Raw genomic sequence first — 23,281 nt, forward strand, 5'->3', positions numbered from 1 at the left:
GTGGTCACAGTGTAAAGGGAGCTTTACTCTGTATCTAACCCCGTGCTGTACCTGCCCTGGGAGTGTTTGATGGGGACAGTGTAGAGGGAGCTTTACTCCGTATCTAACCCCCTGTACCTGCCCTGGGAGTGTTTGATGGGACAGTGTAGAGGGAGCTTTACTCTGTATCTAACCCCGTGCTGTACCTGCCCTGGGAGTGTTTGATGGGACAGTGTAGAGGGAGCTTTACTCTGTATCTAACCCCGTGCTGTACCTGCCCTGGGAGTGTTTGATGGGGACAGTGTAGAGGGAGCTTTACTCCGTATCTAACCCCCTGTACCTGCCCTGGGAGTGTTTGATGGGACAGTGTAGATGGAGCTTTACTCTGTATCTAACCCCATGCTGTACCTGCCCTGGGAGTGTTTGATGGGACAGTGTAGAGGGAGCTTTACTCTGTTTCTAACCCCGTGCTATACCTGCCCTGGGAGTGTTTGATGGGACAGTGTAGAGGGAGCTTTACTCCGTATCTAACCCCCTGTACCTGCCCTGGGAGTGTTTGATGGGGACAGTGTAGAGGGAGCTTTACTCTCTATCTAACCCCCTGTACCTGCCTTGGGAGTGTTTAATGGGACAGTATAGAGGGAGCTTTACTCTGTATCTAACCCCCTGTACCTGACCTGGGAGTGTTTGATGGGACAGTGTAGAGGGAGCTTTACTCTGTATCTAACCCCGTGCTGTACCTGCCCTGGGAGTGTTTGATGGGACAGTGTAGAGGGAGCTTTACTCTGTATCTAACCCCCTGTACCCACCCTGGGAGTGTTTGATGGGACAGTGTAGAGGGAGCTTTACTCTGTATCTAACCCCGTGCTGTACCTGCCCTGGGAGTGTTTGATAGGACAGTGTAGAGGGAGCTTTACTCTGTATCTAACCCTGTTCTGTACCTGCCCTGGGAGTGTTTGATGGGACAGTGTAGAGGGAGCTTTACTCTGTATCTAACCCCGTGCTGTACCTGCCCTGGGAGTGTTTGATGGGGACAGTGTAGAGGGAGCTTTACTCCGTATCTAACCCCCTGTACCTGCCCTGGGAGTGTTTGATGGGACAGTGTAGATGGAGCTTTATTCTGTATCTAACCCTGTGCTGTACCTGCCCTGGGAGTGTTTGATGGGACAGTGTAGAGGGAGCTTTACTCTGTTTCTAACCCCGTGCTGTACCTGCCCTGGGAGTGTTTGATGGGATAGTGTAGAGGGAGCTTTACTCTCTATCTAACCCCCTATACCTGCCTTGGGAGTGTTTGATGGGACAGTGTAGAGGGAGCTTTACTCTGTATCTAACCCCGTGCTGTACCTGCCCTGGGAGTGTTTGATGGGACAGTGTAGAGGGAGCTTTACTCTGTATCTAACCCCCTGTACCCACCCTGGGAGTGTTTGATGGGACAGTGTAGAGGGAGCTTTACTCTGTATCTAACCCCGTGCTGTACCTGCCCTGGGAGTGTTTGATGGGGACAGTGTAGAGGGAGCTTTACTCCGTATCTAACCCCCTGTACCTGCCCTGGGAGTGTTTGATGGGACAGTGTAGATGGAGCTTTACTCTGTATCTAACCCCGTGCTGTACCTGCCCTGGGAGTGTTTGATGGGACAGTGTAGAGGGAGCTTTACTCTGTTTCTAACCCCGTGCTGTACCTGCCCTGGGAGTGTTTGATGGGACAGTGTAGAGGGAGCTTTACTCCGTATCTAACCCCCTGTACCTGCCCTGGGAGTGTTTGATGGGGACAGTGTAGAGGGAGCTTTACTCTCTATCTAACCCCCTGTACCTGCCTTGGGAGTGTTTGATGGGCCAGTATAGAGGGAGCTTTACTCTGTATCTAACCCCCTGTACCTGACCTGGGAGTGTTTGATGGGACAGTGTAGAGGGAGCTTTACTCTGTATCTAACCCCCTGTACCCACCCTGGGAGTGTTTGATGGGACAGTGTAGAGGGAGCTTTACTCTGTATCTAACCCCGTGCTGTACCTGCCCTGGGAGTGTTTGATGGGACAGTGTAGAGGGAGCTTTACTCTGTATCTAACCCCGTGCTGTACCTGCCCTGGGAGTGTTTGATGGGACAGTGTAGAGGGAGCTTTACTCTGTATCTAACCCCCTGTACCTGCCCTGGGAGTGTTTGATGGGACAATGTAGAGGGAGCTTTACTCTGTATCAAACCCCCTGTACCTGCCCTGGGAGTGTTTGATGGGACAGTGTAGAGGAAGCTTTACTCTGTATCTAACCCCCTGTACCTGCCCTGGGAGTGTTTGATGGGACAGTGTAGAGGGAGCTTTACTCTGTATCGGGAGTGATGTTACCATAAGCTCTCGGTCACCCTGGCACCTTGTGGGTGTTGACCCGTCTGGAATGGACGGGGCACGATGGACACGCCGTGATGCCGGCCCGCGGATGGACGCCATGGGCCGAGCGCGACGTACCAGCGAAGAGCAGGCTGAAGATGATGATGAGCTGGTAGATGCTGTGGCCAAGAATGTTTTTCATCATGGTGCGGGAGATGAGCGGCTTGTTACGCCCGTAGGGCCGTCGCAGGAGCAGGGCGTTCGTGGGGGGCTCGGTGGCCAGGGCCAGAGAGGCAAAGGTATCCATGATCAGGTTGACCCAGAGCATCTGCACCGCCTTGAGTGGGGAGTCCTGGAGGGGAGGGGAGAGAGAGAGAGAGAGACGGAGAGAGGCGGTGAGAGGCGAGGTATAGGCAGTACATGTGCAGGGGAGGGGGGGGGGAGCGAGGTTAGGGAACGAGAGGGAGGAGAGAGCGAGGGAAGGAGCGAAGGAGGGAGGGAGGAGAGAGGGAGCGAGGGAAGGAGCGAGGGAGGAGAGAGCAAGGGAAGGAGCGAAGGAGGGAGGGAGGGAGCGAGGGAGGGAGGAGAGAGGGAGTGAGGGAGGGAGCGAGGGAGGAGAGAGGGAGCGAGAGGGAGAGAGCAAGGGAAGGAGCGAAGGAGGGAGGGAGCGAGGGAGGGAGGAGAGAGGGAGGGAGGAGAGAGGGAGCAAGGGAGGGAGCGAGGGAGGGGAGAGCAAGGGAAGGAGCGAAGGAGGGAGGGAGGGAGCAAGGGAGGGAGGAGAGAGGGTGCGAGAGAGGGAGCGAGGGAGGAGAGAGGGAGCGAGAGGGAGAGAGCAAGGGAAGGAGTGAAGGAGGGAGGGAGTGAGGGAGGGAGGAGAGAGGGAGCGAGGGAGGGAGCGTGGGGGAGAGAGTAAGGGAAGGAGAGAAGGAGGGAGGGAGAGAGGGAGCAAGGGAGGAGAGAGGGAGTGAGAGGGAGAGAGCAAGGGTAGGAGCGAAGGAGGGAGGGAGCGAGGGAGGGAGGAGAGAGGGAGCGAGGGAGGGAGCGAGGGGGAGAGAGCAAGGGAAGGAGCAAAGGAGGGAGGGAGAGAGGGAGCGAGGGAGGAGAGAGGGAGCGAGAGGGAGAAAGCAAGGGAAGGAGCGAAGGAGGGAGGGAGCGAGAGGGAGAAAGCAAGGGAAGGAGCGAAGGAGGGAGGGAGCGAGGGAGGGAGGAAAGAGGGAAGGAGGAGAGAGGGAGTGAGGGAGGGAGCGAGAGAGGGAGCGAGGGGCAGAGGAGAGAGCAAGGGAGGGTTAGAGGGAGGGAGGGAGCAGGGCAGGGAGGGAGAGAGGGCGGAGGGAGGGAGGAGCGAGGGAGGGAAGTGCGAGGGAGGGAGCGAGAGAGAAGGGAGGGAGGAGACAGGGAGGGGGGAGGGAGAGAGGCGCGAGGGAGGGAGGAGAGAGGAGAGAGGGAGGGAGTGAGGGAGAACCATACAAGCCATTCGGCCCATCGAGCCCGTGCCGGCTCTCTGCAAGAGCACCTCAGCCAATCCCACTCCCCCACCCTTTCCCCGTGGCCCTTGCAATATTAGTTCCATCAGATACTTATCCAACTCCTTTTGAAAGCCACGAATGAGTCTGCCTCCACCACCCTCTGAGGCAGCGCATTCCAGATCCTAACCACTCGCTGCGTAAAAACGTTTTCCCTCGTTGTCGCCTTTCTGCCAATCGCCTTCAATCTGTGTCCCTCTGGTTCTCCACCCTTCCACCAATGGGAACAGTTTCTCTCTCTCTCTCTGACTCTGTCCAGGCCCCTCGTGATTGTGATCACCTCGATCAAATCTCCCTCTCAACCTTCTCTGCTCCGAGGAGAACAACCCCGGCTTCTCCAGTCTCTCCCCGTCACTGAGGGCCCTCATCCCCCCCCGGGAACCATTCTGGTCAGTCTCCCTCTGCTCCTTCTCTGGGGCCTTCACATCCTCCCTAAAGTACGGTGCCCGGAATTGGCCACAGTACCCCGGCTGGGTCCGAACCAGTGTTTTATACAGGTTCATCATCACCTCCTTGCTTTTGTACTCTGTGCCTCTATTGATGACGCCTAGGATCCCGTGAGCTTGTTCAACCGCTTTCCCTACCTGCCCCGCAACCTTCAGGGAGCGAGGGAAGGAAAGAAGTGAGGGAGAGAGCGGGAGCGATGGAAGGTTTGATGGGCCACGCTCCCCACCACCTTCAACACTCACTCCCTCCACCACCGGCGCCCCCTGGCTGCAGTGTGCACCGTCCACAAGATGCACCGCGGCAACTCGCCAAGGCTTCTTCGGCAGCACCTCCCGAACCCGCGGCCTCTACCGCCCAGAAGGTCAAGGGCAGCAGGTCCATGGGAACACCCCCACCTCCACGTTCCCCTCCCAGTCACACACACCATCCCTCGACTTGGGAATATATCGGCCGTTCCTCCATCGTCGCTGGGTCACAATCCTGGAACTCCCTCCCTAACAGCACTGTGGGAGCACCTTCACCACACGGACTGCAGCGGTTCAAGAAGGCGGCTCACCCCCACCTTCTCAAGGGGCCATTAGGGATGGGCAATAAATGCCGGCCTTGCCAGCGACGCCCACATCCCAGGAACGAATTTTTAAAAAGGGAGGGAGGGAATGAGTGAATGAAGGAGGGAAGGGAGAGGGGGAAGGAAAGAGGAAATTAAGGTACATAAGAACATAAGAAATAGGAGCAGGAGTCGGCCATTCGGCCCCTCGAGCCTGCTCCGCCATTTAATACGATCATGGCTGATCCGATCATGGACTCAGCTCCACTTCCCTGCCCGCCCCCTTATCCCCTTATCGGTTAAGAAACTGTCTATCTCTGTCTTAAATATATTCAATGTCCCGGCTTCCACAGCTCTCTGAGGCAGCGAATTCCACAGATTTACAACCCTCTGAGAGAAGAAATTCCTCCTCATCTCAGTTTTAAATGGGCGGCCCCTTATTCTAAGACCATGCCCCCTAGTTCTAGTCTCCCCCATCAGTGAAAACATCCTCTCTGCATCCACCTTGTCGAGCCCCCTCATAATCTTATACGTTTCGATAAGATCACCTCTCATTCTTCTGAATTCCAATGAGTAGAGGCCCAACCTCCTCAACCTTTCCTCACAAGTCAACCCCCTCATCCCCGGAATCAACCGAGTGAACCTTTTCTGAACTGCCTCCAAAGCAAGTATATCCTTTCGTAAATATGGAAACCAAAACTGCACGCAGTACTCCAGGTGTGGCCTCACCAATACCCTGTATAACTGGAGCAAGACTTCCCTGCTTTTATACTCCATCCCCTTTGCAATAAAGGCCAAGATACCATTGGCCTTCCTGATCACTTGCTGTACCTGCATACTATCCTTTTGTGTTTCATGCACAAGTACCCCCAGGTCCCGCTGTACTGCAGCACTTTGCAATCTTTCTCCATTTAAATAATAACTTGCTCTTTGATTTTTTTCTGCCAAAGTGCATGACCTCACACTTTCCCACATTATACTCCATCTGACAAATTTTTGCCCACTCACTGAGCCTGTCTGTGTCCTTTTACAGATTTTGTGTCCTCCTCACACATTGCTTTTCCTCCCATCTTTGTATCGTCAGCAAACTTGTCTACGTTACACTCAGTCCCTTCTTCCGAGTCGTTAATATAGATTGTAAATAGTTGGGGTCCCAGCACTGATCCCTGCGGCACCCCACTAGTTACTGTTTGCCAACCCGAGAATGAACCATTTATCCCGACTCTCTGTTTTCTGTTAGTTAGCCAATCCTCTATCTGTGCTAATATATTACCCCCAAATCCCGTGAACTTTTATCTTGTGCAGTAACCTTTTATGTGGCACATTGTCAAATGCCTTCTGGAAGTCCAAATACACCACATCCACTGGTTCCCCTTTATCCACCCTCTTCATTGCATCCTTAAAGAATTCCAGCAAAGAAAGGAGGGAGAGATGGAGGAAGGAGAGAAGGATAGAACCAAGAAACACACTTATATTTCTATAATGTAGGTTGAGGGATCAATATTCTGCTCAGGACACCAGGTAGAAGTCACCTGTGAGGGAGTTTGGGCCTGGATTATAGAGCTCTAAAGTGGGACGTTGAATGCATAACCTTCTGACTTAGACTGAGAGTAGATTTAAGGCATGGCTGGTCCAGTCAGTGTACCGATATCTCCCTGAGGGAGAGGGGACTGAGAGACACCAGTCAGTGTACAGATATCTCTCTGAGGGAGAGGGGACTGAGAGACACCAGTCAGTGTACCGATATCTCCCTGAGGGAGAGGGGACTGAGAGACACCAGTCAGTGTACAGATATCTCCCTGAGGGAGAGGGACTGAGAGACACCAGTCAGTGTACAGATATCTCCCTGAGAGAGAAGGACTGAGAGACACCAGTCAGTGTACAGATATCTCCCTGAGGGAGAGGGACTGAGGGACACCAGTCAGTGTACAGATATCTCCCTGAGGGAGAGGGGACTGAGAGTCACCAGTCAGTGTACAGATATCTCCCTGAGGGAGAGGGACTGAGAGACACCAGTCAGTGTACAGATATCTCCCTGAGGGAGAAGGACTGAGAGACACCAGTCAGTGTACAGATATCTCCCTGAGGGAGAGGGGACTGAGAGACACCAGTCAGTGTACAGATATCTCCCTGAGGGAGAGGGACTGAGAGACACCAGTCAGTGTACAGATATCTCCCTGAGGGAGAGGGACTGAGAGACACCAGTCAGTGTACAGATATCTCCCTGAGGGAGAGGGACTGAGAGACACCAGTCAGTGTACAGATATCTCCCTGAGGGAGAGAGAGGGGACTGAGAGACACCAGTCAGTGTACAGATATCTCCCTGAGGGAGAGGGGACTGAGAGACACCAGCCAGTGTACAGATATCTCCCTGAGGGAGAGGGGACTGAGAGACACCAGTCAGTGTACAGATATCTCCCTGAGGGAGAGGGGACTGAGAGACACCAGTCAGTGTACAGATATCTCCCTGAGGGAGAGAGAGGGGACTGAGAGACACCAGTCAGTGTACAGATATCTCCCTGAGGGAGAGGGGACTGAGAGACACCAGTCAGTGTACAGATATCTCCCTGAGGGAGAGGGGACTGAGAGACACCAGTCAGTATACAGATATCTCCCTGAGGGAGAGGGACTGAGAGACACCAGTCAGTGTACAGATATCTCCCTGAGGGAGAGGGGACTGAGAGACACCAGTCAGTGTACAGATATCTCCCTGAGAGAGAGGGGACTGAGAGACACCAGTCAGTGTACAGATATCTCCCTGAGGGAGAGAGAGGGGACTGAGAGACACCAGTCAGTGTACAGATATCTCCCTGAGGGAGAGAGAGGGGACTGAGAGACACCAGTCAGTGTACAGATATCTCCCTGAGGGAGAGGGGACTGAGAGACACCAGTCAGTGTACAGATATCTCCCTGAGGGAGAGGGGACTGAGAGACACCAGTCAGTGTACAGATATCTCCCTGAGGGAGAGGGGACTGAGAGACACCAGTCAGTGTACAGATATCTCCAACAGGTGAGAGGCTCAGCCTACTCTTTCCGAGAGCAAGGAGGCCCCGCCTGTTTAGTCTTCCCCGATAGATAGGATCTCTCGGTTCCGGTAAGTGAGAGGATCGATCGTATCCGAGACCTTCGGGCACGGCGCACCCACGACTGGGTCTACATCGAGCGTTGGGCGGGAGATGCCCCGACGTGTCACGAACCTGGGTGATGCAGGCCCCAGTGAAGGCCACAATCACAGCCACCATGTTCACCGTCAACTGGAACTGCAGGAATTTGGAGATACTGTCGTAGACGTTCCGGCCCCACTTCACCGCCTTCACGATGCTCGAGAAGTTATCATCCGTCAGGATGATGTCTGAAGCTTCCTTGGCCACATCCGTTCCCGCGATGCCCTGTGAAAGACGGTACAGTCACTGCATGGTCAGACTCGTTCTCCCTCTACACTGTCCCGTCAAACACTCCCAGGGCAGGTACAGGGGGTTAGATACAGAGTAAAGCTCCCTCTACACTGTCCCATCACACACTCCCAGGGTAGGTACAGGGGGTTAGATACAGAGTAAAGCTCCCTCTACACTGTCCCATCAAACACTCCCAGGGCAGGTACAGCACGGGGTTAGATACAGAGTAAAGCTCCCTCTACACTGTCCCATCAAACACTCCCAGGGCAGGTACAGCACGGGGTTAGAGACAGAGTAAAGCTCCCTCTACACTGTCCCATCAAACACTCCCAGGGCAGGTACAGCACGGGGTTAGATACAGAGTAAAGCTCCCTCTACACTGTCCCCATCAAACACTCCCAGGGCAGGTACAGCACGGGGTTAGAGACAGAGTAAAGCTCCCTCTACACTGTCCCATCACACACTCCCAGGGCAGGTACAGGGGGTTAGATACAGAGTAAAGCTCCCTCTACACTGTCCCCATCAAACACTCCCAGGGCAGGTACAGGGGGTTAGATACAGAGTAAAGCTCCCTCTACACTGTCCCATCAAACACTCCCAGGGCAGGTACAGCACGGGGTTAGATACAGAGTAAAGCTCCCTGTACACTGTCCCGTCACACACTCCCAGGGCAGGTACACGGGGTTAGATACAGAGTAAAGCTCCCTCTACACTGTCCCGTCACACACTCCCAGGGCAGGTACAGGGGGTTAGATACAGAGTAAAGCTCCCTCTACACTGTCCCATCAAACACTCCCAGGGCAGGTACAGGGAGTTAGATACAGAGTAAAGCTCCCTCTACACTGTCCCATCAAACAGTCCCAGGGCAGGTACAGGGGGTTAGATACAGAGTAAAGCTCCCTCTACACTGTCCCATCAAACAGTCCCAGGGCAGGTACAGGAGGTTAGATACAGAGTAAAGCTCCCTCTACACTGTCCCATCAAACACTCCCAGGGCAGGTACAGGGGGTTAGATACAGAGTAAAGCTCCCTCTGCACTGTCCCATCAAACACTCCCAGGGCAGGTACAGCACGGGGTTAGATACAGAGTAAAGCTCCCTCTACACTGTCCCATCAAACAGTCCCAGGGCAGGTACAGGGGGTTAGATACAGAGTAAAGCTCCCTCTACACTGTCCCGTCACACACTCCCAGGGCAGGTACAGGGGGTTAGATACAGAGTAAAGCTCCCTCTACACTGTCCCATCAAACACTCCCAGGGCAGGTACAGGGGGTTAGATACAGAGTAAAGCTCTCTCTACACTGTCCCATCCAACACTCTCAGGGCAGGGAGCACCATATCACATCCTAAGGTCGTTGCTAAGCACTTCACAGCCAATTAAATACTGTTGAAGTATCATCAATGTTAGTTTGTCGGCAGTCATGTTGTGCACTGCAAGATCCCACAAACAGTAAACAGCTTAATTTGTTTCTTCAGTGATGTTGGTCGAGGGATACACATTGATCCCCAGGACACCGGGAAGAACTCCCCCTGCTCTTTTTCCAATAGTGGCCCCGGGATCTTTTACATCCACCCGAGAGGGCAGACGGAGACCTCGGTCTTATCCCGAAACACGCCCGCTCCGACAGTGCGGCACTCCCTCAGTACTGCCCCTCCGACAGTGCGGCACTCCCTCAGTACCGCCCCTCCGACAGTGCGGCACTCCATCAGTACTGCCCCTCCGACAGTGCGGCACTCCCTCAGTACCGCCCCTCCGACAGTGCGGCACTCCCTCAGTACCGCCCCTCCGACAGTGCGGGGCTCCCTCAGTACCGCCCCTCCGACAGTGCGGCACTCCCTCAGTACCGCCCCTCCGAGAGCGCAGTGCGGCACTCCCTCAGTACTGCCCCTCCGACAGTGCGGTGCTCCCTCAGTACCGCCCCTCCGACAGTGCGGCGCTCCCTCAGTACCGCCCCTCCGACAGTACGACACTCCCTCAGTACTGCCCCTCCGACAGTACGGCGCTCCCTCAGCACCGCCCCTCCGACAGTGCGGCACTCCCTCAGTCCCGCCCCTCCGACAGTACGACACTCCCTCAGTACTGCCCCTCCGACAGTACGGCGCTCCCTCAGCACCGCCCCTCCGATAGTGCGGCACTCCCTCAGTACCGCCCCTCTGACAGTGCGGCACTCCCTCAGTACCGCCCCTCCGAGAGCGCAGTGCGGCACTCCCTCAGTACTGCCCCTCCGACAGTGCGGTGCTCCCTCAGTACCGCCCCTCTGACAGTGCGGCGCTCCCTCAGTACCGCCCCTCCGACAGTACGACACTCCCTCAGTACTGCCCCTCCGACAGTACGGCGCTCCCTCAGTACCGCCCCTCCGACAGTGCAGTGCTCCCTCAGTACCGCCCCTCCAACAGTACGACACTCCCTCAGTACTGCCCCTCCGACAGTACGGCGCTCCCTCAGTACCGCCCCTCTGACAGTGCGGCGCTCCCTCAGTACCGCCCCTCCGACAGTACGACACTCCCTCAGTACTGCCCCTCCGACAGTACGGCGCTCCCTCAGTACCGCCCCTCCGACAGAGCAGTGCGGCGCTCCCTCAGCACCGCCCCTCCGACATCGCAGTGCGGCGCTCCCTCAGTACCGCCCCTCTGACAGTGCGGCGCTCCCTCAGTACCGCCCCTCCGACAGTACGACACTCCCTCAGTACCGCCCCTCCGACATCGCAGTGCGGCGCTCCCCTGGTATCCCGGGGCCAATATTTATCCCAGAACCAACGTCGCTAAAAAAAAAAACGGGGTCATTATCACACTGGTGTTTGTGGGAGCTTGCTGTGCGCAAATTGGCCGCCGCGTTTGGTACCTTTCAGCGCTGCCTGCCCTTCAAAAGCACTTCAGTGGCTGTGAAGGGACTTGGGATGTCCTGAGGAGCAGAAAGGATGGAACGTTCTCGGGTGCGAGTCAGTTGGGGTCTTACCATCGCAAATCCAACATCCGCTTTTTTCAGCGCGGGTCCGTCATTGGTTCCATCGCCCGTCACTGCCACCACTTGCCTTTGCTCACCGGCCATGCTGTCTATGATCCCTGCACGCAGACACAACACGGGTCTCAGCAACGTGACACGGTCCTGTCATGTGTGTACATGCTGTTTGTAGCCACCGGATGGCGTCACTGCTGGAGGCCACTGGTATAAAAGGCCAGCAATTTTGAGAGTCAGGCACTTTTGGGCCGTATTAAAGCAGAGCCAAGCGTGTATCTTGTTCAGTTAAACAGCACTCAGTATGTAGCGTTATTGCACACGTAACATGTCCAATACATAGAAACATAGAAACATAGAAAATAGGTGCAGGAGTAGCCCATTCGGCCCTTCGAGCCTGCACCGCCATTCAATGAGTTCATGGCTGAACATGCAACTTCAGTACCCCATTCCTGCTTTCTCGCCATACCCCTTGATCCCCCGAGTAGTAAGGGCTACATCTAACTCCTTTTTGAATATATTTAGTGAATTGGCCTCAACAACTTTCTGTGGTAGAGAATTCCACAGGTTCACCACTCTCTGGGTGAAGAAGTTTCTCCTCATCTCGGTCCTAAATGGCTTACCCCTTATCCTTAGACTGTGACCCCTGGTTCTGGACTTCCCCAACATTGGGAACATTCTTCCTGCATCTAACCTGTCTAAACCCGTCAGAATTTTAAACGTTTCTATGAGGTCCCCTCTCATTCTTCTGAACTCCAGTGAATACAAGCCCAGTTGATCCAGTCTTTCTTGATAGGTCAGTCCCGCCATCCCGGGAATCAGTCTGGTGAACCTTCGCTGCACTCCCTCAATAGCAAGAATGTCCTTCCTCAGGTTAGGAGACCAAAACTGTACACAATACTCCAGGTGTGGCCTCACCAAGGCCCTGTACAACTGCAGCAACACCTCCCTGCCCCTATACTCAAATCCCCTCGCTATGAAGGCCAACATGCCATTTGCTTTCTTAACCGCCTGCTGGACCTGCATGCCAACCTTCAATGACTGATGTACCATGACACCCAGGTCTCTTTGCATCTCCCCTTTTCCTAATCTGTCACCATTCAGATAATATTCTGTCTCTGTTTTTACCACTAAAGTGGATAACCTCACATTTATCCACATTATATTTCATCTGCCATGCATTTGCCCACTCACCTAACCTATCCAAGTCACTCTGCAGCCTCATAGCATCCTCCTCGCAGCTCACACTGCCACCCAACTTAGTGTCATCCGCAAATTTGGAGATACTACATTTAATCCCCTCGTCCAAATCATTAATGTACAATGTAAACAGCTGGGGCCGCAGCACAGAACCTTGCGGTACCCCACGAGTCACTGCCTGCCATTCTGAAAAGTCCCCATTTACTCCTACTCTTTGCTTCCTGTCTGACAACCAGTTCTCAATCCATGTCAGCACACTACCCCCAATCCCATGTGCTCTAACTTTGCACATTAATCTCTTGTGTGGGACCTTGTCGAAAGCCTTCTGAAAGTCCAAATATACCACATCAACTGGTTCTCCCTTGTCCACTCTACTGGAAACATCCTCAAAAAATTCCAGAAGATTTTTCAAGCATGATCTCCCTTTCACAAATCCATGCTGACTTGGACCTATCATGTCACCTCTTTCCAAATGCGCTGCTATGACATCCTTAATAATTGATTCCATCATTTTACCCACTACTGAGGTCAGGCTGACCGGTCTATAATTCCCTGTTTTCTCTCTCCCTCATTTTTTAAAAAGTGGGGTTACATTGGCTACCCTCCACTCCATAGGAACTGATCCATCCCACACTGCAACCAATGTTTCCGTTGATTACAATGGGTTTTTATCAGGTTTTTGCCTCTCCCAGGAGATCACGTGGCTCCGGTTGGGGTGGAGTGTAGAATGTTTCAGTGTGAGGGGTGTTGCAGTTATGTGGGGCGGACTGGTTGGGCTGGGTGCTCTTTGCCTTTCCGTCATTGTTCGTGGGTTTATATGTAACCTTCAGGGCTGCTGACCGAGGGCCGTGCGGCTCTTTGTCGGCCGGGGCGGACACGATGGGCCGGAATGGCCTCCTTCTGCGCTGTACATGTCTATGTTTCTATTACAGACAGGCTAAGTGAGTGGGCAAAAATTTGTCAGATGGAGTATAATGTGGGAAAGTGTGAGGTCATGCACTTTGGCAGAAAAAATAAAAAAAACACATTTTTATTTAAATGGAGAAAGATTGCAAAGTGCTGCAGTACAGCGGGACCTGGGGGTTACTTGTGCATGAAACACAAAAGGATAGTATGCAGGTACAGCAAGTGATCAGGAAGGCCAATGGTATCTTGGCCTTTATTGCAATGGGGATGGAGTATAAAAGCAGGGAAGTCTTGCTCCAGTTATACAGGGTATTGGTGAGGCCACACCTGGAGTACTGCGTGCAGTTTTGGTTTCCATATTTACGAAAGGATATACTTGCTTTGGAGGCAGTTCAGAGAAGGTTCACTCGGTTGATTCCGGGGATGAGGGGGTTGACTTGTGAGGAAAGGTTGAGGAGGTTGGGCCTCTACTCATTGGAATTCAGAAGAATGAGAGGTGATCTTATGGAAACATATAAGATTATGAGGGGGCTTGACAAGGTGGATGCAGAGAGGATGTTTCCACTGATGGGGGAGACTAGAACTAGGGGGCATGGTCTCAGAATAAGGGGCCGCCCATTTAAAACTGAGATGAGGAGGAATTTCTTCTCTCAGAGGGTTGTAAATCTGTGGAATTCGCTGCCTCAGAGAGCTGTGGAAGCCGGGACATTGAATATATTTAAGACAGAGATAGACAGTTTCTTAACCGATAAGGGGATAAGGGGGCGGGCAGGGAAGTGGAGCTGGGTCCATGATCCGATCAGCCATGATCGCATTAAATGGCGGAGCAGGTTCGAGGGGCCGAATGGCCGACTCCTGCTCCTATTTCTGATGTTAAAAACAGAGGATGCTGGAACTCTCGGCGAGTCAGGCAGCATCTGTGGAGAGAGAGGCGGAGTTAAAGTTTCGGGTCGGTGGCCCTTGATCAGAAGCGGAGAGTGTCGGAGAGGAACAGGTTGTTAAACGGGCGCTGAAAGGGGGAGGGGGGAGGGTTAGAACAAAAGGGAAGGTCAGTGATGGGGTGGAAGGCAGGAGAGATTCGAGAGACAAATGGGATGATGGTCCGAATTGAAATGGTGATGATCGAGGTTAGAAAAAGATTCGTCGAGATTGGGTGTGAATGGCGGGATAATAACCAGCTACCATTATAGCCAAAGAGAACAAAAGAAATAAAGAGGTTCTGGGGGGGGCAGCGGGGGGGGGGGGCGACAGTGGGGGGAAGGGAGACAACGTTTGGCAGAGGTCACGCTCTGAAATTGTTGAACTCCAGACCCCGCAGCAATGTGGCTGGCCCAGTGAGACACGCTGGGGCAAGTAGGGATGCACAATAACAACATCAGAAATAGGAGCAGGAGTCGGCCATTCGGCCCCTCGAGCCTGCTCCGCCATTTAATACGATCATGGCTGATCCGATCATGGACTCAGCTCCACTTCCCTGCCCGCCCCCTTATCCCCTCATCGGTTAAGAAACTGTCTCTCTCTGTCTTAAATTTATTCAATGTCCCGGCTTCCACAGCTCTCTGAGGCAGAGAATTCCACAGATTTACAACCCTCTGAGAGAAGAAATTCCTCCTCATCTCAGTTTTAAATGGGTGGCCCCTTATTCTAAGACCATGCTCCCTAGTTCTAGTCTCCCCCATCAGTGGAAACATCCTCTCTGCATCCACCTTGTCGAGCCCCCTCATAATCTTATACGTTTCCATAAGATCACCTCTCATTCTTCTGAATTCCAATGAGTAGAGGCCCAACCTCCTCAACCTTCCCTCATAAGTCAACCCCCTCATCCTCGGAATCAACCGAGTGAACCTTCTCTGAACTGCCTCCAAAGCAAGTGTATCCTTTCGTAAATACGGAAACCAAAACTGCACGCAGTACTCCAGGTGTGGCCTCACCAATACCCTGTATAACTGGAGCAAGACTTCCCTGCTTTTATACTCCATCCGCCTTGCAATCATCATCATCGGCAGTTCCTCGTATCGAGGATGACTTGCTCCCACGTCAAAAAGTGATGAGTTGACAGGTGTTTCAATGAAGGACCTAACATCCCCGATCCCGAACTACATCCTGAAAGGTGGAAGATGCCTGTGGGTGGATTTTTTTAACGTGGGGTGGCCGTTGTACACCAGCCACCACACGGGGCTTGACAGATCTCATCATCGGCAGTCCCTCGGAATCGAGGAAGACTTGCTTCCACTCTTAACACGAGGCCTCAGGTGGCTGAACAGCCCAATACGGGAACCACAGTCCCTGTCACAGGGTGGGACAGACAGTGGTTGAGGGAAGGGGAGGGTGGGACTGGTTTGCCGCACGCTCCTTCCGCTGCCTGCGCTTGGTTTCTGCACGCTCTCGGCGACGAGACTCGAGGTGCTCAGCGAACCTCCCGGATGCACTTCCTCCACTTAGGGCGGACTGGTCTTTGGGCCCGGGGACTCCCAGGTGTCGGTGGGGGATGTTGCACTTTATCAGGGAGGCTTTGAGGGTGGTCCCTTGTAACGTTTCCTCTGCCCACCTTTGGCTCGTTTGCCGTGAAGGAGTTCCGAGTAGAGCGCTCGCTTTGGGAGTCTCGTGTCGGGGGGACATGCGGACAATGTGGCCCTGCCCAGCGGAGCTGGTCGAGTGTGGTCAGTGCTTCGATGCTGGGGATGTTGGGCCTGGTCGAGGACGCTAACGTTGGTGCGTCTGTCCTCCCGGGGGATTTGCAGGATCTTGTGGAGACAGCGTTGGTGGCATAGCCAGGTATTGGTCCAGGGGCAAGGGTCAACCTGGACGACTGGAGACCAGCTCTGCTGCACGGACCCAGTGTGCGCTCACATATCGCACAATGCGGGCTGGGCTCGTGCTGCCCCTGGGCCCCGAACTCACGGCCCCTCCTGGGCCTCGCCATCATAGGTAGTCCCTACGTACAGGAGCGGATGGAATCCCTGCTGAGGCACTGAGGTATGGCGGAGAGGCACTGTTGGCGCGTATACATGACCTCATAGAAACATAGAAAATAGGTGCAGGAGTAGGCCATTCAGCCCTTCTAGCCTGCACCGCCATTCAATGAGTTCATGGCTGAACATGCACTTCAGTACCCCATTCCTGCTTTCTCACCATACCCCTTGATCCCCCGAGTAGTAAGGACTTCATCTAATTCCCTTTTGAATATATTTAGTGAATTGGCCTCAACTACTTTCTATGGTAGAGAATTCCACAGGTTCACAATTCTCTGGGTGAAGAAGTTTCTCCTCATCTCGGTCCTAAATGGCTTACCCCTTATCCTTAGACTGTGACCCCTGGTTCTGGACTTCCCCAACATTGGGAACATTCTTCCTGCATCTAACCTGTCTAAGCCCGTCAGAATTTTAAACGTTTCTATGAGGTTCCCTCTCTTTCTTCTGAACTCCAGTGAATACAAGCCCAGTTGATCCAGTCTTTCTTGATATGTCAGTCCCACCATCCCGGGAATCAGTCTGGTGAACCTTCGCTGCACTCCCTCAATAGCAAGAATGTCCTTCCTCAAGTTAGAAGACCAAAACTGTACACAATACTCCAGGTGTGGCCTCACCAAGGCCCTGTACAACTGTAGTAACAGCTCCCTGTCCCTGTACTCAAATCCCCTCGTTATGAAGGCCAACATGCCATTTGCTTTCTTCACCGCCTGCTGTACCTGCATGCTAACCTTCAATGACTGATGTACCATGACACCCAGGTCTCGTTGCACCTCCCCTTTTCCTAATCTGTCACCATTCTGATAATAGTCTGTCTCTCTGTTTTTACCACCAAAGTGGATAACCTCACATTTATCTACATTATACTTCATCTGCCATGCATTTGCCCACTCACCAAACCTATCCAAGTCACTCTGCAGCCTCATAGCATCCTCCTCGCAGCTCACACTGCCACCCAACTTAGTGTCATCCGCAAATTTGGAGATACTACATTTAATCCCCTTGTCTAAATCATTAATGTACAATGTAAACAGCTGGGGCCGCAGCACAGAACCTTGCGGTACCCCACTAGTCACTGCCTGCCATTCTGAAAAGTCCCCATTTACTCCTACTCTTTGCTTCCTGTCTGACAACCAGTTCTCAATCCACGTCAGCACACTACCCCCAATCCCATGTGCTTTAACTTTGCACATTAATCTCTTGTGTGGGACCTTGTCGAAAGCCTTCTGAAAGTCCAAATATACCACATCAACTGGTTCTCCCTTGTCCACTCTACTGGAAACATCCTCAAAAAATTCCAGAAGGTTTGTCAAGCATGATTTCCCTTTCACAAATCCATGCTGACTTGGACCTATCATGTCACCTCTTTTCCAAATGCGCTGCTATGACATCCTTAATAATTGATTCCATCATTTTACCCACTACTGAGGTCAGGCTGACCGGTCTATAATTCCCTGTTTTCTCTCTCCCTCCTTTTTTAAAAAGTGGGGTTACATCTGGAGGGAGGAGAGCATGCCGGGAGATCTCAGGGATGCAGTGATCGTGACCAGCTTTAAAAAAAGGGGACAAGTCCGACTGAGGCAACTACAGGGGAATCTCCCTCCTATCAGCCACTGGGAAAGTCGTCACTCGAGTTCTCCTCAACCGTCGTCTCCCCGTGGTCGAGTAGCCCCTCCCGGACTCACAGTGCGGGTTTTCTCCCCTCCAGGGTACAACGGAAATGATCTTTGCAGCGCGACAGCTGCAGGAACAATGCAGGGAGCAGTGCAGGCCCTGAAACACGGCCTTCTTCGACCTTACAAAGGCCGTTGACACTGTCGACCGCGAGGGTTGACGGAGCGTCCTTCTCCGTTTGGGGCGGCCCCCACCCCCCACCCCCAAACGTACGTCAACATCCTCGGCCTGCTCCAGGCCGCCACGCGGGCCGCGATCCTTACCGACGGGCCTCCGCGCAACCCCGTGAACGTGTAACCGCACAACGGGCAAAAAAACACAAAACCGCGCAGGCCAGATGCTCCGCGCTGCCCTGGGGTCTGCGAGCACCATCGGAGCTGGCCGGGGAGCGCAGGGAGCAGCGAGGAGGCCTAACGCACCAGGGAGCAGCGAGGAGGCCTAACGCACCAGGGAGCAGCGAGCAGGCCTAACGCACCAGGGAGCAGAGAGGAGGCCTAACGCACCAGGGAGCAGCGAGCAGGCCTAACGCACCAGGGAGCAGCGAGCAGGCCTAACGCACCAGGGAGCAGCGAGCAGGCCTAACGCACCAGGGAGCAGCGAGCAGGCCTAACGCACCAGGGAGCAGCGAGGAGGCCTAACGCACCAGGGAGCAGAGAGGAGGCCTAACGCACCAGGGAGCAGAGAGGAGGCCTAATGCACCAGGGAGCAGAGAGGAGGCCTAACGCACCAGGGAGCAGAGAGGAGGCCTAATGCACCAGGGAGCAGCGAGCAGGCCTAACGCACCAGGGAGCAGCGAGGAGGCCTAACGCACCAGGGAGCAGCGAGGAGGCCTAACGCACCAGGGAGCAGAGAGGAGGCCTAACGCACCAGGGAGCAGAGAGCAGGCCTAACGCACCAGGGAGCAGCGAGGAGACCTAACGCACCAGGGAGCAGCGAGGAGGCCTAACGCACCAGGGAGCAGCGAGGAGACCTAACGCACCAGGGAGCAGAGAGGAGGCCTAACGCACCAGGGAGCAGAGAGGAGGCCTAATGCACCAGGGAGCAGAGAGGAGGCCTAACGCACCAGGGAGCAGCGAGGAGACCTAACGCACCAGGGAGCAGAGAGGAGGCCTAACGCACCAGGGAGCAGAGAGGAGGCCTAACGCACCAGGGAGCAGCGAGCGCCGGTGCAGAAGAGCGATGGCAGCGCAGAGGGACGTCACCAAGACCCAGGTCGGTGATTGGAGCGTGGGCCGGTACAGCAGGAGCGGTGAGGTCGGGGCGAAGGAGCGACGAGAGAACCATAGAAAATAGGTGCAGGAGTCGGCCATTCGGCCCTTCGAGCCTGCACCACCATTCAATAAGATCATGGCTGATCATTCCCTCAGTACCCCTTTCCTGCTTTCTCTCTATACCCCTTGATCCCTTTAGCCGTAAGGGCCACATCTAACTCCCTTTTGAATATATCTAACGAACTGGGCCTCAACAACTTTCTGCGGTAGAGAATTCCACAGGTTCACAATTCTCTGGGTGAAGAAGTTTCTCCTCATCTCGGTCCTAAATGGCTTACCCCTTATCCTTAGACTGTGACCCCTGGTTCTGGACTTCCCCAACATCGGGAACATTCTTCCTGCATCTAACCTGTCCAGTCCCGTCAGAATATTACATGTTTCTATGAGGTCCCCTCTCATCCTTCTAAGCTCCAGTGAATAGGGGGACGTGATCGGGGCCCGGGAGAGGCGCGAGTTCGGGGCCCAGGAGAGGCGAGGGCCCAGGGGGCAGCACGGGGCCCAGCCCACACTGTGTGCGATATGTGGGCGCACTGGGCCCGTGCAGCAGAGCTGGTCTCCAGTCGTCCTGGTTGACCCTTGCCCCCTGGACCCAGACCTCGCTCTGTCAAGCCCCGTGTGGTGGCTGGTGTGCAACGGGCACCCCACGTTAAAACAATCCACCCACAGGCATCATCCGCCCTTCGGGATGCAGTTCGGGATCCGGGAATACCGGGTCCTTCATTGGAACACCCGTGAACCTTTTTGACGTGGAAGCAAGTCTTCCTCGACCCGAGGGACCGCCCATGGTGACGATGGCCCTTAAGACAGCTCCCCCGACCGATCCGGCTATCGGCCCAGGACGGCACGGCCCGGCCCCGCTAACGACGGCGAGAGCAGCGCCAACCGGCGATGCCAGAGCCTACCTTTCACCAGGGTGTGCTTGTCCGTCGGAGAGGAGCGAGCCAACACTCTCAGCCTGGGCCACACTTTGTCCAGCCGTTCCTGCTCTATCTGCACGGGCAGGAGGGAGAAACCGGTTAGAGGGGGGTGTGGGGGCAGTGGGGAGAAGAAACCACGTTAAGAGCGAATGAGGTCAAACGTACCCCCCCCACCCCCGGGGTAAGTGTAAGCTCGTGAGTCTGAGTGCGCGCGTGTGTCCGAGTAAGAGTAAAAGTGTTTAGTAATGATAAAACTGATTCTGTATATATATATATATTATAGGCCCAGAAATCCCGGCCTTCCCAGGTCTGTACGGGGTGTGTACACAGTGTGTACGGGGTGTGTACACAGTGTGTGTGCAGTGTGTACGGGGTGCGTATGGGGTGTGTACACGAAGTGTATGGGCTGTGTACAGAGTGTGTACAAGGTGTGTACCGGGTGTGTACGGGGTGTGTATTGAGTGTGTACGGGGTGTGTACACGGAGTGTACGGGGTGTGTACGGGGTGTACGGAGTGTGAACGGGGTATGTACACAGTGTGTACAGGGTGTGTACGGGATGTGTACGGGGTGTGTACGCGGTGCGTACGGGGTGCATATGGGGTGTATACGTAGTGTGTACGGAGTGTGTACGGGATGTGTACAGAGTGTGTACGCAGTGTGTACAGGGTGTGTACAGGGTGTGTACGGGCTGTGTATGGGGTGTGTACGGGATGTGTACGGAATGTGTACGGGGTGTGTACATGATGTGTACGGGATGTGTACTGGGTGTGTACGGGGTGCGTACGGCGTGCGTACGGGGTGTATACGCAGTGTGTACGGGGTGTGTACACGGGGTGTACGAGGTGTGTACGGGGTGTGTGCACAAAGTGTACGGAGTGTGTACGGGGTATGTACAGGATGTATACGCAGTGTGTACAGAGCGTGTACGGAGTGTGTACGGGTCGTGTACGGGGCGCGTATGGGGTGTGTATGGAGTGTGTATGGGGTGTGTATGGGGTGCGTATGAGGTGTATACGCAGTGTGTATGGAGTCTGTATGGGGTGCGTACGGGGTGTGTACGGGGCGTGTACGGGGCGCGTATGGGGTGTGTATGGGGCGTGTATGGGGTGTGTATGGAGTGTGTATGGGGTGTGTATGGGGTGCGTATGAGGTGTATACGCAGTGTGTATGGAGTCTGTATGGGGTGCGTACGGGGTGTGTACGGGGCGTGTACGGGGTGCGTATGGGGTGTGTATGGGGCGTGTACGGGGCGCGTATGAGGATACACAGTGTGTACATGGGTGTGCGGGGTGTGTAAGGGGTGTGTACAGGGTGTGTACACAGGTGTGCGGGGTGTGTACGGGGTGTGTACCGAGTGTGTACGGGGTGTGTACAGGGTGCGTACGGAGTGCGTACGGGGTGTGTACGGGGTGCGTACCGAGTGTGTACGGGGTGCATACGGAGTGTCTGTGGACCCGGGAGGGCATCACAAAAGCCGGTTTTCAGCGCACAATGCACATGCGTAGAGAATTCAGCTTTTCCGATCGGTCGAGCTGGAGCTAGATCGATCCTCCAGATCTCGGGTGCGAGGACACTTGCACGGGCAGGATTGTGGGATTTAATCACACTTTGCCCGTCAAATGTCCTCAAAACTCTCGCGCCTGATAAAACCGGGTGCATAGCCAACTTTTACAGGCGTGAGAGTCTTAAAACAAACATTAAAAAATACGCACTCAATGTGTAAAACCCGACTTTAAATTTATTTTAAACCATACTTAAAAAAACTTTTAAAAACTTTTTTTCTCCAAGATGTTTATTAACTTTAATTTCAATGAATTTTAATTATGTGGGGTGTGCTTTTTTATTTTTTATTTGGTGTTCAGTGTGTTTGGGTTTTTTTCCCCGATTAATAGCAATGATACGACATTCCGATGGTTATTAATTGAGAACACTGTTCCTGATTGGCTGAGCACTCACACGCTCCCGCGCTCCGCAGCACGGGAAGAGAAGGCCTCTCCAACGGAATCCCACGCTCATCCCAGGAAACCTCCGCTCGCAACTTTAGTCCCATTCATGTTAAAAGTGTAGATTATACAGAAACGCTACAGTGTTAAATCATCATCACAGGCAGCCCCTCGGAATCGAGGAAGACTTGCTTCCACTCTTAACACGAGGCCTCACGTGGCTGAACAGCCCAATACGGGAACCACAGTCCCTGTCACAGGTGGGACAGACAGTGGTTGAGGGAAGGGGAGGGTGGGACAGGTTTGCCGCACGCTCCTTCCGCTGCCTGCGCTTGGTTTCTGCACGCTCTCGGCGACGAGACTCGAGGTGCTCAGCGCCCCTCCCGGATGCACTCCCTCCACTTAGGGCAGGACTGGTCTTTGGGCCCAGGGACTCCCAGGTGTCGGTGGGGGATGTTGCACTTTATCAGGGAGGCTTTGAGGGTGGTCCCCTTGTAACGTTCCCTCTGCCCACCTTTGGCTCGTTTGCCCGTGAAGGAGTTCCGAGTAGAGCGCTTGCTTTGGGGAGTCTCGTGTCTGGGGGGACATGCGGACAATGTGGGCCCTGCCCAGCGGAGCTGGTCGAGTGTGGTCAGTGCTTCGATGCTGGGGATGTTGGGCCTGGTCGAGGACGCTAACGTTGGTGTGTCTGTCCTCCCGGGGGATTTGCAGGATCTTGCGGAGAACAGATGCACCAACGTTAGCGTCCTCATCCAGGCCAACATCCCCAGCTTTGCCAGAGGGAAGTTGAGTATAAATTTTTATACCGTCTTTTAATTGTAACATCACTGTATCTGTTGTAACTAAATAGATCTGTAGGATAGCTAAGGACTGTTGTTTCTCTGATAGATGTGCACGTGTGCGTTTTAATAAACGATTCAAAATTGTTTTAAAAGAATCGTTCTTGCTGTCAATTTAATGCCAGGGATTTAGAAATCTTACAGTGTGTCACCCTTCGATGCCCTTATCCCAGAAACGCTCTCTCCCGTACGTCCCATGTCCGCTCTTCCGAATCTGACCCACTCCCATCACCCCACTCCTTCAACGTGCATTTATGTCGAGCCGTTAACATCCTGAGGCTCTTTCTGGAAGCGATTATCCAACAACATTCAGACACCGAGCCACACAAGGAAATATTGGGGATATCGAGGAGATACTGAGCTCTGGAGCGCCCTCCCTAAAGCTCTCCGCCTC

The 23,281-nt window shown here is 54.0% G+C and overlaps 1 protein-coding gene across 1 annotated transcript in view; it reads right to left on the reverse strand.

Moving 5' to 3' along the window:
* The window catches only part of LOC139253260 (plasma membrane calcium-transporting ATPase 3-like), a 144,689-nt gene that overhangs the window by 61,252 nt on the left and 60,156 nt on the right, over positions 1-23,281 (reverse strand). Inside the window, 4 exon segments of the mRNA XM_070873472.1 lie at positions 2,437-2,650; positions 8,014-8,205; positions 11,167-11,273; positions 20,089-20,176. Coding sequence (XP_070729573.1) covers positions 2,437-2,650; positions 8,014-8,205; positions 11,167-11,273; positions 20,089-20,176 — 601 coding nt within the window.

This window comes from Pristiophorus japonicus, unplaced genomic scaffold (assembly GCF_044704955.1).
Source record: "Pristiophorus japonicus isolate sPriJap1 unplaced genomic scaffold, sPriJap1.hap1 HAP1_SCAFFOLD_484, whole genome shotgun sequence".
In the NCBI taxonomy this organism is placed as follows: Eukaryota; Metazoa; Chordata; class Chondrichthyes; family Pristiophoridae; genus Pristiophorus; species Pristiophorus japonicus.